The sequence below is a fragment of the Chenopodium quinoa genome, unplaced genomic scaffold (genome assembly GCF_001683475.1).
Source record: "Chenopodium quinoa cultivar QQ74 unplaced genomic scaffold, ASM168347v1, whole genome shotgun sequence".
NCBI lineage: Eukaryota > Viridiplantae > Streptophyta > Magnoliopsida > Caryophyllales > Amaranthaceae > Chenopodium > Chenopodium quinoa.
Genome location: NW_018745454.1, coordinates 3887756 through 3901761, shown reverse-complemented (window position 1 = coordinate 3901761; position 14006 = coordinate 3887756). Strand labels below are relative to the sequence as shown.

The 14006-nt window shown below is 34.9% G+C and overlaps 2 protein-coding genes and 1 non-coding gene across 3 annotated transcripts; all 3 read left to right on the top strand.

The window, feature by feature from the left end:
• The first annotated feature begins 1629 nt into the window (after positions 1–1629).
• On the top strand, positions 1630–1711 carry TRNAS-AGA. The gene has a single exon. It is a non-coding gene; the product is annotated as a tRNA-Ser (tRNA).
• Positions 1712–12170: 10459 nt separating this feature from the next.
• Positions 12171–12992, top strand: LOC110713971 (putative invertase inhibitor). Its single transcript, XM_021892425.1, has one exon. It carries the CDS (start codon positions 12427–12429, stop codon positions 12973–12975), a length of 549 nt encoding a protein of 182 aa, XP_021748117.1. The 5' UTR covers positions 12171–12426; the 3' UTR covers positions 12976–12992.
• Positions 12993–13423: 431 nt separating this feature from the next.
• LOC110713970 (putative invertase inhibitor) lies at positions 13424–14006 on the top strand. Its single transcript, XM_021892424.1, has one exon. It carries the CDS (start codon positions 13445–13447, stop codon positions 13997–13999), a length of 555 nt encoding a protein of 184 aa, XP_021748116.1. The 5' UTR covers positions 13424–13444; the 3' UTR covers positions 14000–14006.

The following is a 14006-nucleotide window of genomic DNA, read 5'->3' as shown; positions in this document are numbered from 1 at the left end:
AAATAAATTCATGTTTATGAACCCATTAAATTCTGTTTTAATAAGTAACAGTTAAATTATAATTATAGTTGAAGCTATATATGAAAGACACGTTTATATAGGGGTCCACAAATCATGTTAATCGTGTTAAGGTGATGGCGTTAATGCTTGACGTATTGAAAGAAATAATTAGCTTGCTTGGTATATTATTAAGCATCATGTTACTAACCATATAAATCATGACAATATTATGCGTAAATTAAACTAGTACAAAGATTTATTCCTAACGTGGGATGGAGTAGAGAATATACAACTCCGTTATCTCTAAAAAAGAGTCAAGAATATAAATCATTTTTACTAAAGGTTAAAAGTGAAATTATCCTAACGTGTTGATCATACAACGATGATTGTGTCTGATATTTCGGGAAGAAAAAGGGAGTTAAAAGATAAAGGGGCTTCGAATAAGTCGTATGTTAAGTAAGCTTTGATGGGGAATATTACTGTTAAGTACGCTAATAACATCATACTAGTAATTAGTATAGTACCCCTTTATAGAAACCTAGAGACCACTCAATTAACTCTTTTCCTTTAGGATTCTCTTTGTTACATTGTTATCAGCTTTGTATGGAGCCCATTTCGATAGTTGAAGGCCATATTATACTGGTAATTGGGCTTGCAAAGTTTGGCTTACAACTGTACTTTATTTTAGTTAAGTCATGGAACTTCTGATCATCAAAATCAAAAAAATTGAAATCATTAATAATTACCATGATAAATTAAATAAACTATGTATGTATTCAATGGAGTACATGTTTAACAGTTGTGAATTATTTGTAACACTTTTACTTTTGCCAATTTTATGAACTACTTCTTATATCTTAACTTTAAAAAAAAAAAAAAATTACAAATTTTAATAACTTTTTTTTTTTCCAATCACATATTTTATACTTGAGCTCATTTCAACTTTTCTTATATGTTTTATCTGAACCTATTAACTCTAAAATAAGTGGAAGTAACATAATCTAAGAACAGCAATGAGCCAACGAGGGAATATAGGATTTCATCTATAAAATACTTACAGAATATAAGAAAAAGAATGATGGCATCAAAAAAAATTTAAAAAGATTTATTTTTTTCACTCATATTTTGCACTAGCTTATATGAACTTTTCTTATAAGTTTTATTCGAACCTATTAACTCTAAAATAAGTGAAAATAACAAATCTAAGAACGGCAATGAGGGAATATAGGATTTCAATCTATGAAATACTTGTACAATATAAGAAAAAGATTGATGGCATCAGAAAATATGAATTATTTGAATATGAAAAATATGATACCCCATTTCACTATATTCCCATATACGTTAATTTGCTATATCTTATCTTATCAAAAAAAAGTATAGATATATGGACCCATAAAAAATTACTTGTACTTGGCTAATTTACTTCATATGAACTTTCCTCATTTCATTATATTTGAGCATTCAAATGTATTCTTCTTGTTGGAAGCTAGCAGAATTTCTGAATTACTATCAAAATGAAGTTTCCTTGATCATACAAGGCCAAAATAACGACATTTATTTCTTGATAAACAGAGAATAAAAAAAAAAGGGATAAATAAAATAATTGACTTCAAAATAACAAATAAGGTGGACGTGCCGGAGTGGTTATCGGGCATGACTAGAAATCATGTGGGCTTTGCCCGCGCAGGTTCGAATCCTGCCGTCCACGCTTTTTTAATTGTTTTTGGAATAAAAAATAGTATTGCTCTGAAATTAGAATTGGAAATTGGAAATATTTTCTTTCAAACTGAACATGATATTTGTAATGTAGTATCCATGGAATTACTTTCAAAAGAATTCTTATAAAATGAGATCCTTGTTGAAGTAATTCTTGCTGTCTATAATTATCTTTGTCACTTCACATTAATTATTGGCGTTATCTTATACTTCCTCCGTTTTTTTTACTTGCAACACAGCATTGTGGCACGTGTTTTGAGGTCGGGTTTATGTAATGTAAACGGATAAATTATTCATTATAATTTTTACAAATGATACTTAACCCTATTCTAATCTTCGTGTACAAATTATATTGATAAAATAGCTCGTTTACCCTCACTAATCATCTCCTAAAATTGCGTGCCTAAAAGGTGTGTTGCAAGTAAAAGAAAACGGAGAAAGTATTTCATACAATTAAACGCTTTTTTTTTTTCCTGTCAAAAAAAAAACTCGTATTTTCATTAGTAATAATAAGATCAAATAAAGTACATGCTACATTAAAAATCCCAATTCTATTTTACCATTAATTTAGTTTAATTACCAACAATGTCGTCCTAAGTGTTCTTAGAAGGTCAACAAACAGCGAATTTCATTAACAATGTAGACCTGTAGTTGCTTCGTATGCAGTCCAACGCCTAACGAGCTTGCAACGTGAGTTTATAAAACTTTAAGTCACCCCAAAATAGCTTACCAACTAGAAAAAAATAGTAAACATATTAAAATAAAATTAAACTAAGCCGAGTCAACTAATTACCATTACCAAGACTATAATCAATGCGCAATTCTTACCATTAAGCCATGAAATTTAAAGAGTAGAATTAGACAGGGGCCGCGCGAACGCAGGCCCCAGCTATCACAAATTATGACGTAGACTCTCCCCGTTGGGGAGATCTTAGGCTGATGCGCTTCCGAAGTGCAATGGAGGCCATCACCCTAGGCCATGGGCCTTCTTGATCGCCCATTGACCCCGTCCAGGTAAGTATATTATCCAGTGGCTTTGCTTTTCTTTTTAATCTTTCGCTTCCGGTAGTTATGCCTTCTTATTTCGATGTGGGATACATATTCTTAGTCAATTTCATCATTCATATGCTATGTTCTACTCCGTATATCATTTAACTTATATCTCACCTGGTAACGGGAACAAGTCGTACAACATCATGTTCATAAGGAACCGAGTACAAGCTTCCATCATTGATGTAAGTGTACCCACGTAATGTATTCTGCCTTTCTTACAAAATCCCTGCTTTCAATAGAGAGCCAACTACTATGAGCCATTTGTTTCATGTTTGGTGGTAGATTGTCCATTTCCTTAATTATACCAAGTTACATGACTTACAATGCAACATCGAAAAAACATAATAAGCAAGGCAGAGCAGATGAGACATTGTACTGGAAACATTGTTCTTTCCAGTGTCGTGATCTCAATTGTCTTTGCTTCAATTTTTGTAGCATATGATAAAAATCAGTCTGGACTATAATGCAGCACAGTGGTAAAATCCCACATTAAATCAAAATATGAAATCACATGTCCTTCCTAGCTTAGCTCATGTTAATTTCCTCTAATCCTTTGCATGTATACACAAGTTTGCTCACCAATTTACAGAAAGTAGCTCTCAAAATCGTGCAAACCATGAGCATTCCGTATCTCAAACTCAAATCTATCTGCAAACCATAACGAAAATATTTTGCTTCTTCTTTCTAGATCAAAATGGTTTTAATGCTTCTTCTTTCTAGATCAAAATGGTTTTAACGTTGCTTCACAAGGCAATTGTCACTATGTCGCGGTCAAAGCCTCTCTCTAATCACAGTAATTAAGCTCAGATGTAATATAAGGTCTAACTGTCTAAGTAATAGGATTACATGCTCTAAGCTCAAGTACTCAAAACAATGTAAATTAAACAATTATTCTAATCTAATCAAATGCATCATTACTATGATCATTATTTACTGTAAAAATTTCACTGAGGATTGGTGGGATGCGCCAGGCCCGTGCAATAGTGCAACGCATGGGCGACGCTTGAAGACCCCAGTAGCAAGCTACTGTGATGGGACTTCCCCCTTAAAAAATAAATTTAATATCGTTGTGGGCCATTGGCCCACGTATCAGATATTAAACTGATAAGAACAGATACTACACTTGATCTTAGCCAAAAGGCCGAGAAAGGTATGAGTTCTCTGTCATTGAAGAAATGTTTATGTATCGCTCCGTAGAGTTAGTTTTCTTGTTTTGTTCCGATGTGGGACTTTGCTTGCAAATGAACTTAACTTAGCCCAAACTGTTTAGAGGTATGTTATACACATTTTTTTTAAAGGGAAGGTATGTTATACAATCTTCATCAAAATACATATTTCCTTTTTGTATTTTTCCCGTAGATAAATAGAGAGTACTCTTTATGTTTTTGTAAGCACCCTAAATAAAGATGAAGTACAAATTTCTTTAGCCATCTATAAATATAAAAAAAAAAATTTTAAAAAGATACTACGTATTTGGAACTTATGTAGTTAAACAATTCTAAGGAAATTTCACATGATTGTTTTTTTTTTCTACTAATGTATAAGTCTCCGGCACTGGTTAGAGTCAAATATGTGAATAATGCCAAAATTCGGGATATAACAAAAAATAAATGAATGTAGTACTCGTGATATAAAACACTGTGATTTTTTAATTTCATATTTGTTAGTTTTTTTTTATTAAACACAGTGAAAAAAATATTAGGCTTTCTTGCCTATGAAATCAAGCAACAATAGTAATATCAATACTCATGACTTATAATATCAGCGGGGATACATACTCTATAGGATGATATATTACCATACGGATAAAATTAACTCCTATCTTGTATGATTTGTGTGTGTATTTTTTTTAACCTAGTATGATTTTTTTTTAACAAGAAAACTTCTACGGTGATCCTGTATGATTTGTGTGTTTTTTTAACTTCCATCTTATATGATTTTTGTTTTGTTTTGGTTTTTATTTTCTTTTTGCAACATGTATCTTGTACAATTTGTTGCCATAAATAAAAAATATCCACCTTGATTTGATGCTTTGGTGTCAATAAAGTGTAAGTTACCAGTTATGACCGCAAAGGTCTGCAATCCATACAAAGGTACGCATACCCACCTATATAAGTAATGTGACTATGTTGCTGATCCAATCTATCAAACAATATAAAATAAATATACACATTTCATATATTCCTTGGCAAATTTCAAAAAAATGCATTCCAACAGTCCATTTTCCAAGCTACCAATATTTTTCTTCCTCACTATAATTTTTACCATTCTTTCTTTGATCAATGCTGCTAATGTTATTTCAAATAGTTGCGAAAAAATCATACATTATGATGCAAATGTCAAGTACCACACTTGTGTAAAAGTACTCGAGTCGGATCCAAAGAGTGCTAACACAACCGTTGCACAACTTGGAACCATCGCGTTACAAATGGCCATATCCAACACCACGTCCATACTTTCAAAAATTGACACCATTGTCAACGATCCAAAAACCGACCCGTCGACAAAAGAGGGCTTGAAGGCATGTACTGAGATTTATACGAATGCTAAAAAGAATTTACAAGACGGTTTAACGGCTTTTACAAGTGGGGATTATTTGACAGCTAGTAATAAAGCAAGTGCTGCACATAATAACCCTACTGCTTGTCAAAATAAGTTTGCGCAATGAGGCATGATGGACCACTACCAGGTAGGGACTCTCATGCCCAATACCTGGGGGTATATTTGTCATTCAACATATATTGGATAGAAACTTCATTAATAGTTACCACATGAGTTGACAATAATAAAAAGTAGTTTCTCTCTCATACTTTTGGAAAAGATACCGCCAGTGTTGTCAATCTGTCATTGTCGCTTTCCTCCATTAACACCACCACCAAAACCAAAGAAAACACCATTATCATCATCATCATCTTCTTCATCAATTACATGATGGTTAGATTATTGCACCGCCTTACCACCACCACTATCGGATGTCCAATAACTGTATACAAATCAATAGTAGTAGTATACAATCAACAATAACAGTTTATTAATTAACAATAACAGTACAAACTTAACCTAAACCAAGTTATAAAACGATAACATTTAAATCAAACCCATGAAATTTCCAAAAAAACAGAAAGCATATAAACCCTGATTTACAGATAAATAAAATAACTTTTTAATTATACTAATCAGCCAATAACAGTATACTAATAAAAATAACAGTATACTAATAAAAAATAACAATATAACAATTAACAATAACTATGTAAAATCAATAATAGTTATGACTGCCAAATAATTTTCGTCGTCGACTTCAACCCCAAACATCCAAAGCTTAGATGAATAATCATCCTACCTGATTTGTATATTATCTACAAACGCTGGCAAATTCCATGGAAATAGATCAGAGCTTTGCGCTTAATTTCGTTCCACAAGGGAGCTCAACTTTCCCTCGAGATTTTCGATCAATAGCCACCATATTTGGAATCTCCTCCAGATCTTGGGTGAATAGCCACTAATTATGATGCCATTTTTGAGAACTCCATCTAATCCTCTAATGTTTTTTTCATGGAGAAATGGTTTACCCAACTATTTACCCCGATTAAGGTGGATTTCCAAATTTAGGTGGAAGTTCTAGCCAAATTCCCCTCTCTGAGCTACCTTCAGCTACACCACCGGCGTCGATCGACTGATTTTTCACGGGAAGAGCAACAACTAAATGGGGGAAAGTAACTTCTCTCTCCTCCTTTTTTTTTACCCAACCCTTTTTCATTTTACCCCCAATTTTATTTTATCTTTTTTTTTAATTTGCAAATATTACTTTTTTATTAGGGTATTGGACAGGGGGCCTATACCTGGTAAGGGGCAATAGTTTCTCTCTGCGCAATCTCCTTTGACACAAGAGAATGGTGATTTTTTTCAATTGTCTTCCATTGCACTTGGTTTTGCCGATTTATTAAAGGGAACGAACTAATTAATCATTTAGCATAAATGCATAATAATCTTAATTTCTGGATGGCCTATCTAAACTTTATTAATTTCTGGATTTTAAATAACATATTTATATTATTTTTCTCAAATTATATTCATTATTTTAGAGATTACAATTAGAGCTGTCAAAAATTGACCCGACCTGAAATACCGACTCAAACCCGATTATTAAGTGACCCATTTGAACCCGAAAAAATGGTGATCCATACCCAACCTGAAACAAACTCTAGACCCGAATTGACCCGAGTATGTGAGACCCGAACCCAAATATGAACTGACCTGGAGATGACCCGACCCGAATGTAACCCGTAAATTATTGACCTGTACCGAACTCGACTTGAACCGAAATTGACCCAAACCCGTTTTAACCCGTCAAAACCCGACTTGTTACTAACCCGACCTGAATTTAACCCAACCTGTTACAAACCCGACTTAAACCCGAGAATGACCCGACCTGATTATAACTCACAAATTATTAACTTAAATTAAACCCGACTCAAACCCAAGAATGACCCGACCTGATTATTACTCACAAATTATCGACTTCAACCGAACCCGACTCAAACCCGAGAATTACCCTAATCCGTTTTAACCCGTGAAAACCCGAATTAAACCCGACCTATTGTTCACCCGACTCGAATGTAACCCGGCCCAATCCTGATAAGAAGTATGACCCGACGTAACCCGACTAAAGCATGACCCAACCCAAACCCGACCCGCATAAGTTATGGAATTAATCTGAATTGACCCGACCCGCTCTTACCGAACCAAACCCGACCCGTTTACCGAACTGTCAGCTTTACCCAAAACCATCAAAATTTCTCAAAAAACGTGGATATTAGTCTTCAATTTTGGAATTTTTATTGACTTTTTTCACCCGGAAATAAAAATTGCATAAATTTTTACCATGGTCCCTTATACCCGGTGGGAGTCCAATTGGGTGGGTGGAACCATCCAATTTGACTTTAAACGGCCAATTTACCGAATTACAACTTGCACCGATTTCATTGATTTAAGCCTACCACGAACATTTATGACAACATATAATGATCTTATATGGTTCCAAACGACATTATATGACCCCGAGTAAAACCTCAAGCTTTTTCAACACGAGGTCCCGAAACTACAAAAATTTGTCAAAAAGCGTGGATATTAACCTTTAATTTTAAAATTTTTTGAACTTTATTCGCCCAGAATTAAAAATTGCCAAAATGTTTACCATGGTCCCTAATACTCCCCCGAGAGTCCAACTGGGTGGGCGGAACAATCCAATTTTCCTTTAAACAACCAATTTGTCGATTTTCAACTTGCACCGATTTCATTAAATCAAGCCTACCACGAACATTTATGACAACATATAATGATCATAAATGGTTCAAAACGACATTATATAACCCCGAGATGTATCCCCTAAAATTTAAAAGCTTTTCGACACCGGGCCCTCGAAATCTGCAAAATTTCTCAAAAACGTGGATCTTAGGATTCGTAGCCTTCAATTTTGGAACTTTTTTGACTTTTTTTCGCTCAAAAACAAAAATTCCCGAATTATTTACCATGGTCCCTAATACCCTTCAGGAGTCAATTGGCTAGGTGGAACCATCCAATTTGTCTTTAAACGACCAATTTATCGGTTTACAACTTGCACCGATTTCATTAACTCAAGCCTACCACGAACATCTATGACAATATATAATGATCATATATGGTTCCAAACAAAATTATATGACCTCCAATGTATTCCCCAAAATCTCAAGACTTTTCGACACCGGGGCTCAAAACCTCCAAATTTTCTCAAAAAGCGGGACATTAACCTTCAATTTTGGAAATTTTTGCTTTTTTTTTTCGCCTGAAAATAAAATTTGTCAAAATGTTTACCATTGTCCCTAATACCTTCCGATAGTCAAATTGGGTGGGTGGAACCATCGAATTTGCCTTTAAACGACCAATTTACCGGTTTACAACTTGCACCGATTTCATTAATTCAAGCTTACCACAAACATTTATAACAACAAATAATGATCATATATGGTTCCAAACGACATTATATGACCTTAAGATGTATTCCTTAGAATCTCGAGGCATTTCGAAACCGGGTCCCGAACCTCCAAAATTTCTCAAAAAACGTGGATATTAGCCTTTATTTTTGGATTTTTTAGACTTTTTTCGCCCGGAAATAATAATTGCTGAAATGTTCGGAGTCCAATTGGGTGGGTGCAACCATCCAATTTACCTTTAAACGACCTACTTACCGGTTTATAACTTGCACTGATTTCATTAAATCAAGCCTATTACGAACATTTATGACAACATATAATGATCATATATGGTTCTAAACGTCATTATATGACCACAAGATGTATTCTCTAGAATCTCAAGGCTTTTCGACACCATGCCCCGAAACCTCCAAAATTTCTCAAAAAACATGGATCCTTCAATTTTGGGATTTTTTTACTTTTTTCGCCCGAAAATAAAAATTGCCGAAATTTTTATCATGGTCCCTTATACTCTCCGGGAGTCCAATTGGGTGGGTTGAACCATCCAATTTGCCTTTAAACGACCAATTTACCGGTTTACAACTTGCACCGATTTCATTAAATCAAGCCTACCACGAACATTGATGGCAACATATAATGATCATAAATGGCTCAAAACGGCATTATATGACCCCGAGATATTTCCCCTATAATTTCAAGACTTTTCGACACCGGGCTCTGAATCCTCCAAAATTTCTCAAAAATCGTGGATATTAGCATTCAATTTTGTAATTTTTGACTTTTTTTGCCCGAAAATAAAAATTGTCGAAATGTTTACCATGATCTCTAATACAGTCCGGGAGTCCCATTGGGGGGGTGGAACCATCCAATTTGCCTTTAAACGACCAATTTACAGGTTTACAACTTGCACCGATTTCATTAACTTAAGCTTACCACAAACATTTATGACAACAAATAATGATCATATATGGTTCCAAACGACATTATATGGCTCCGAGATGTATCCCCTAAAATTTCAAGACTTTCGACACCGGGTCCGAAACTTCAAAAAATTTCTCAAAAAATGTGGATATTAGTCTTCAATTTTGGAATTTTTTTTAAACTTTTTTTAGCCCGAAAATAAAAATTGCCAAAATGTTTACCATGGTCCCTAATATCCTCCGGGAGTCTAATTGAGTAGGTGGAACCATCCAATTTGCCTTTAAACGACCAATTTACCGGTTTACAACTTGCATGAATTTCATTAACTAAAGCATACTACAAACATTTAAGACAACATATAATGATCATATATGGTTTCAAACAACATTATATGACCCCGAGATGTATCCCCTAAAATATCAAGACTTTTCTACACTGGTCCCCGAAACCTCCAAAATTTCTCAAAAAACGGGGATATTGCCGAAATGTTTACCATGGTTCCTAATACATTTCGGGAGTCCAGTTGCATGGGTGCAACCATCCAATTTGCCTTTAAACGACTTATTTACCGGTTTGTAACTTGCACCGATTTCATTAAATCAAGCCTACCACAAACATTTATGACAATATATAATGATCATATATGGTTCCAAACGTCATTATAGGACCCCAAGATGTATTCCCTAACATTTCAAGGTTTTTCGACACCGGTCCCCGAATCCTCCAAAATTTCTAAAAAAGCGTGGATATTTACCTTCAATTTTGGAATATTTTTTTTTGACTTTTTTTCTTTGGAAATAAAAATTGCCAAAATGTTTACCATGATCCTTAATATTCTACGGGAGTCCAATTGGGTGTGTGGAACCATCCAATTGGATGTTAAACGACCAATTTACCGGTTTACAACGACCAATCTAATTAACTTGCACTGAACTCGACTTGAACCAAAATTGACCCTGACCCGTTTTAACCCGTCAAAACCCGAGTTTAACCAGACTTGTTACTAACCCGACCTGAATTCAGCCTGACCTGTTCCTAACCCGACCCAAATTTAACCCAACCTGTTACAAACCCGACCCGAAATCAACCCGACTTGTTATTTACCTGACCCAAATTCAACCCGACTTGTTATAAACCCGACCCGAATTTTACCAGACCTACTACTTACCCAACCCAAAAATTCAACCCGATTTGTTACTAACCCGACCTAAATTAAACCCAAATTGTTCTTGACTCGATTTCAAATCACCTTAAATGCAATTTAGACCACCTTATTATTGGTGATCAAAGCATTTTGTCTAGGGAGATCAAGTCGGTTCAGGCCAGCAAAAGAAAGGAGCATCATCCTCAAATTTAAGAGTTAAATATAGTATATATTTGTTGTATGGTCAAATGAGATAATTATCTTCCTAAATTATAAACTATAGTTCCCTAGTATATTGTCATATATATTATAGTCAAGGAAAATAATTGGATTGATAAAAATGATAATTATCTATTTATAATTAGTTGAATCCAAATATGACCTGACTTAGAAATGACCCGACTTGATTGTAACCTACAAATTATTAACTTGAACATAACCTGACTTGAATCCGAGAATGACCTAACTTGGAAATGACCCAACTTGATCATAACCCGCAAATTATTGACTTGAACCGAACCGGACTTGAAACCGAGAATGACCCGACCTGATTATAATCCGCAAATTATTGACTTGAACCGAACCGGACTTGAAGCCGAGAATGATCCGACCTGATTATAATCCGCAAATTATTGACTTGAACCGAACCCAACAATGACCCTACCTGATTCTAATCCGCAAATTATCGACTTGAACTGAACCCGACTCGAACCCGAGAATTACCCTAACCCGCTTTAACCCGTGAAAAGCCGAATTAAACCCGACCTATTATTTACCCGACCCGAATGTAACCCGACCTAAAATCGACCCAAACCCGACAAGAAGTATGACTCGACGTGACCTGACTCAAGCATATATGACCCAACCCAAACCCGACCCGCATAGGTTATGGAATTAATCCGAATTGACCTGACCCGAGTTGACACGACCCACTCTTACCCGACCCATTTACCCGAATTGACAGCTCTAATTACAATATAACCGACTAGTATTAATTAATTTAACACGATTTTATGACAAAATAGTCCCCAAAAATGACACCTCTAATAAAAGGTTTGGCTTCTCCGATAGTTTTTATGTTAAATATTATGTGAAGGTGTAACATTTAAAAGGACGACTTTTAAACTTGTAAACAATACACTATATTGTTTTTAAACTTTTACCTTTTTGATTAGTGATGAGGTCAAAACCGAAAGACTTCAAGGAAATTGTGCTCAAAGAAAAAGATGAAAAAAGAAATATCATTCTAATTTCAATCATATCATAGGTCAAAACGATTAACTAAAAACATGGAGGATGAGTGGATTATAGAATACATTTATATAATGTGATCACATTGATTGGTTTATATGGTATGAATTGAAAACGGACGTAATATTTTACATTTTTACAACAATGATTGAGCTTAAATGTCTTGGAATAAAGAAGTGCATTGAATAATAACCATATATGTGTGATTCCCACCTTAATTATCGTACACTAACTTAATTTGGATTTTAGAACACTCTTCCTCTATTTAAACCACCATTTTCCTAGTAATACTTAGATCTTAATTTTCTTTGTTCACCTTTTTCAAAGAACTTAAAAATAAAAAAATAAAAAAAAAAATAAAAAAAAATGGAGTGTTACGTTATGTCTCTAGTAGTATTCATCGGTTGTTTAACTTTTTCCCAAGCAAAAGCTACAAACCTTAACCTTATACCGGATACTTGCATGAAAATCTCAAAATCCGACCCAAAAAATATCAATTATGATTTCTGTGTCAAGGCATTGACATCGTATCGTCGGAGCACAAATCCAACCATTGATGAATTAGTAGAGATATCCTTTAAGTTAAGTTCATCTAAGGCACAATCCATTATAACAACCATTGCTAAACTCCGGAAAGACCCTAAGTTGAGCCCATTTGCCAAGAGCGCGTTGGGAACTTGTTCAGACCTGTATTCGGATGCTCAGAGTGATCTGCAAGAGGGGCTTGATGCTTTGAAGGGTAAGGATCTATCGACAGCTAATGTACGAATAAGTGCAGCCATGGATAGCGGTCCAGATTGTGAGGATACATTTAAGGAGAAGGAAGGAGAAGCGTCTCCTTTAACTAAGGAGAATTCTGAGTATTTTAAGCTAGCTGATATTTTTCTTGCCTTTACTGTCATCTTGAAAAAATAATTCTTAAAACGTTTTTGTATGAATAATTAATAATTCATGGTGTATTACACATTAGATTGATTGTCATAAACCCGAAACTTTCTCGGTTCGAAATAAATTTTGTTGTAATAAACCCGAAACTTTCTCATGTTAAGGTCATGATTGTCATGAGGTGTTTTGATTATAATGTAGCACAGGCTTTGGTCATCAGTCTTCCCTCATGCAAAGGCTTTTTAGTGTTAACATTTTCATAATATAACGTTTCTTTTGCTTGTTTCATGATGCATGAATAAAAATGTGCATGTTATTATTGTTATACGTTTCTATTTGACTCTTGTATGACCCAAGAACACCCTATAACCTCCATATAGCTTTGACGAAAAATTTTCAATAGCATACATGAACAAAAAAAAAAGGGAGCAAAATCGCAAAAAAGAACAATTTCCAGCGCCAGCCTACAGCCGTTCACAGATTAAAAGCACCAACAAATATGAATAAAAACATCTTTCATGTCTTTGTCATGAGTGTACTCTGTTGCTTACTTACAACTGCTGCTTTAACCAGCCTTTTACTCCCTGTCTGCAAGGACATCTCTGAAGCTGACCCGATAAATGTCACTTACGAATCCTGCATATCAACACTTGGGTCGGATCCTCGCAGCCTCACATCAACTGCCCCACAACTAGCTACAATCTCCTTTAAGTTGAGTATAACAAGTGCCAAAGCCATTAATTCAACCATTGGCACGATCCTAAATCTCAACATAACCGGTCCTATAGGAGAAAATGTATTGGAAGATTGCCAGGGCATCTACTCGAGAGTTCCTGGTGATCTAGAAGCAGGTCTTGAGGCTATAAAAGCAGGAGACTTTGACACAGCAACAAGTGCAAGGGTAAGTGCAGCCATAAATGCTGCTACCACTTGCGGAAATAAGATCAAGGAGAGGGTAGGGGAGATAGATCCTTTGAGAAAGAAAATTAATGATTTTCACCAGTTGGATGCTATTTCTTTTGGTTTCATCAAATTGTTGCGGATTATAAATTGATTATGTA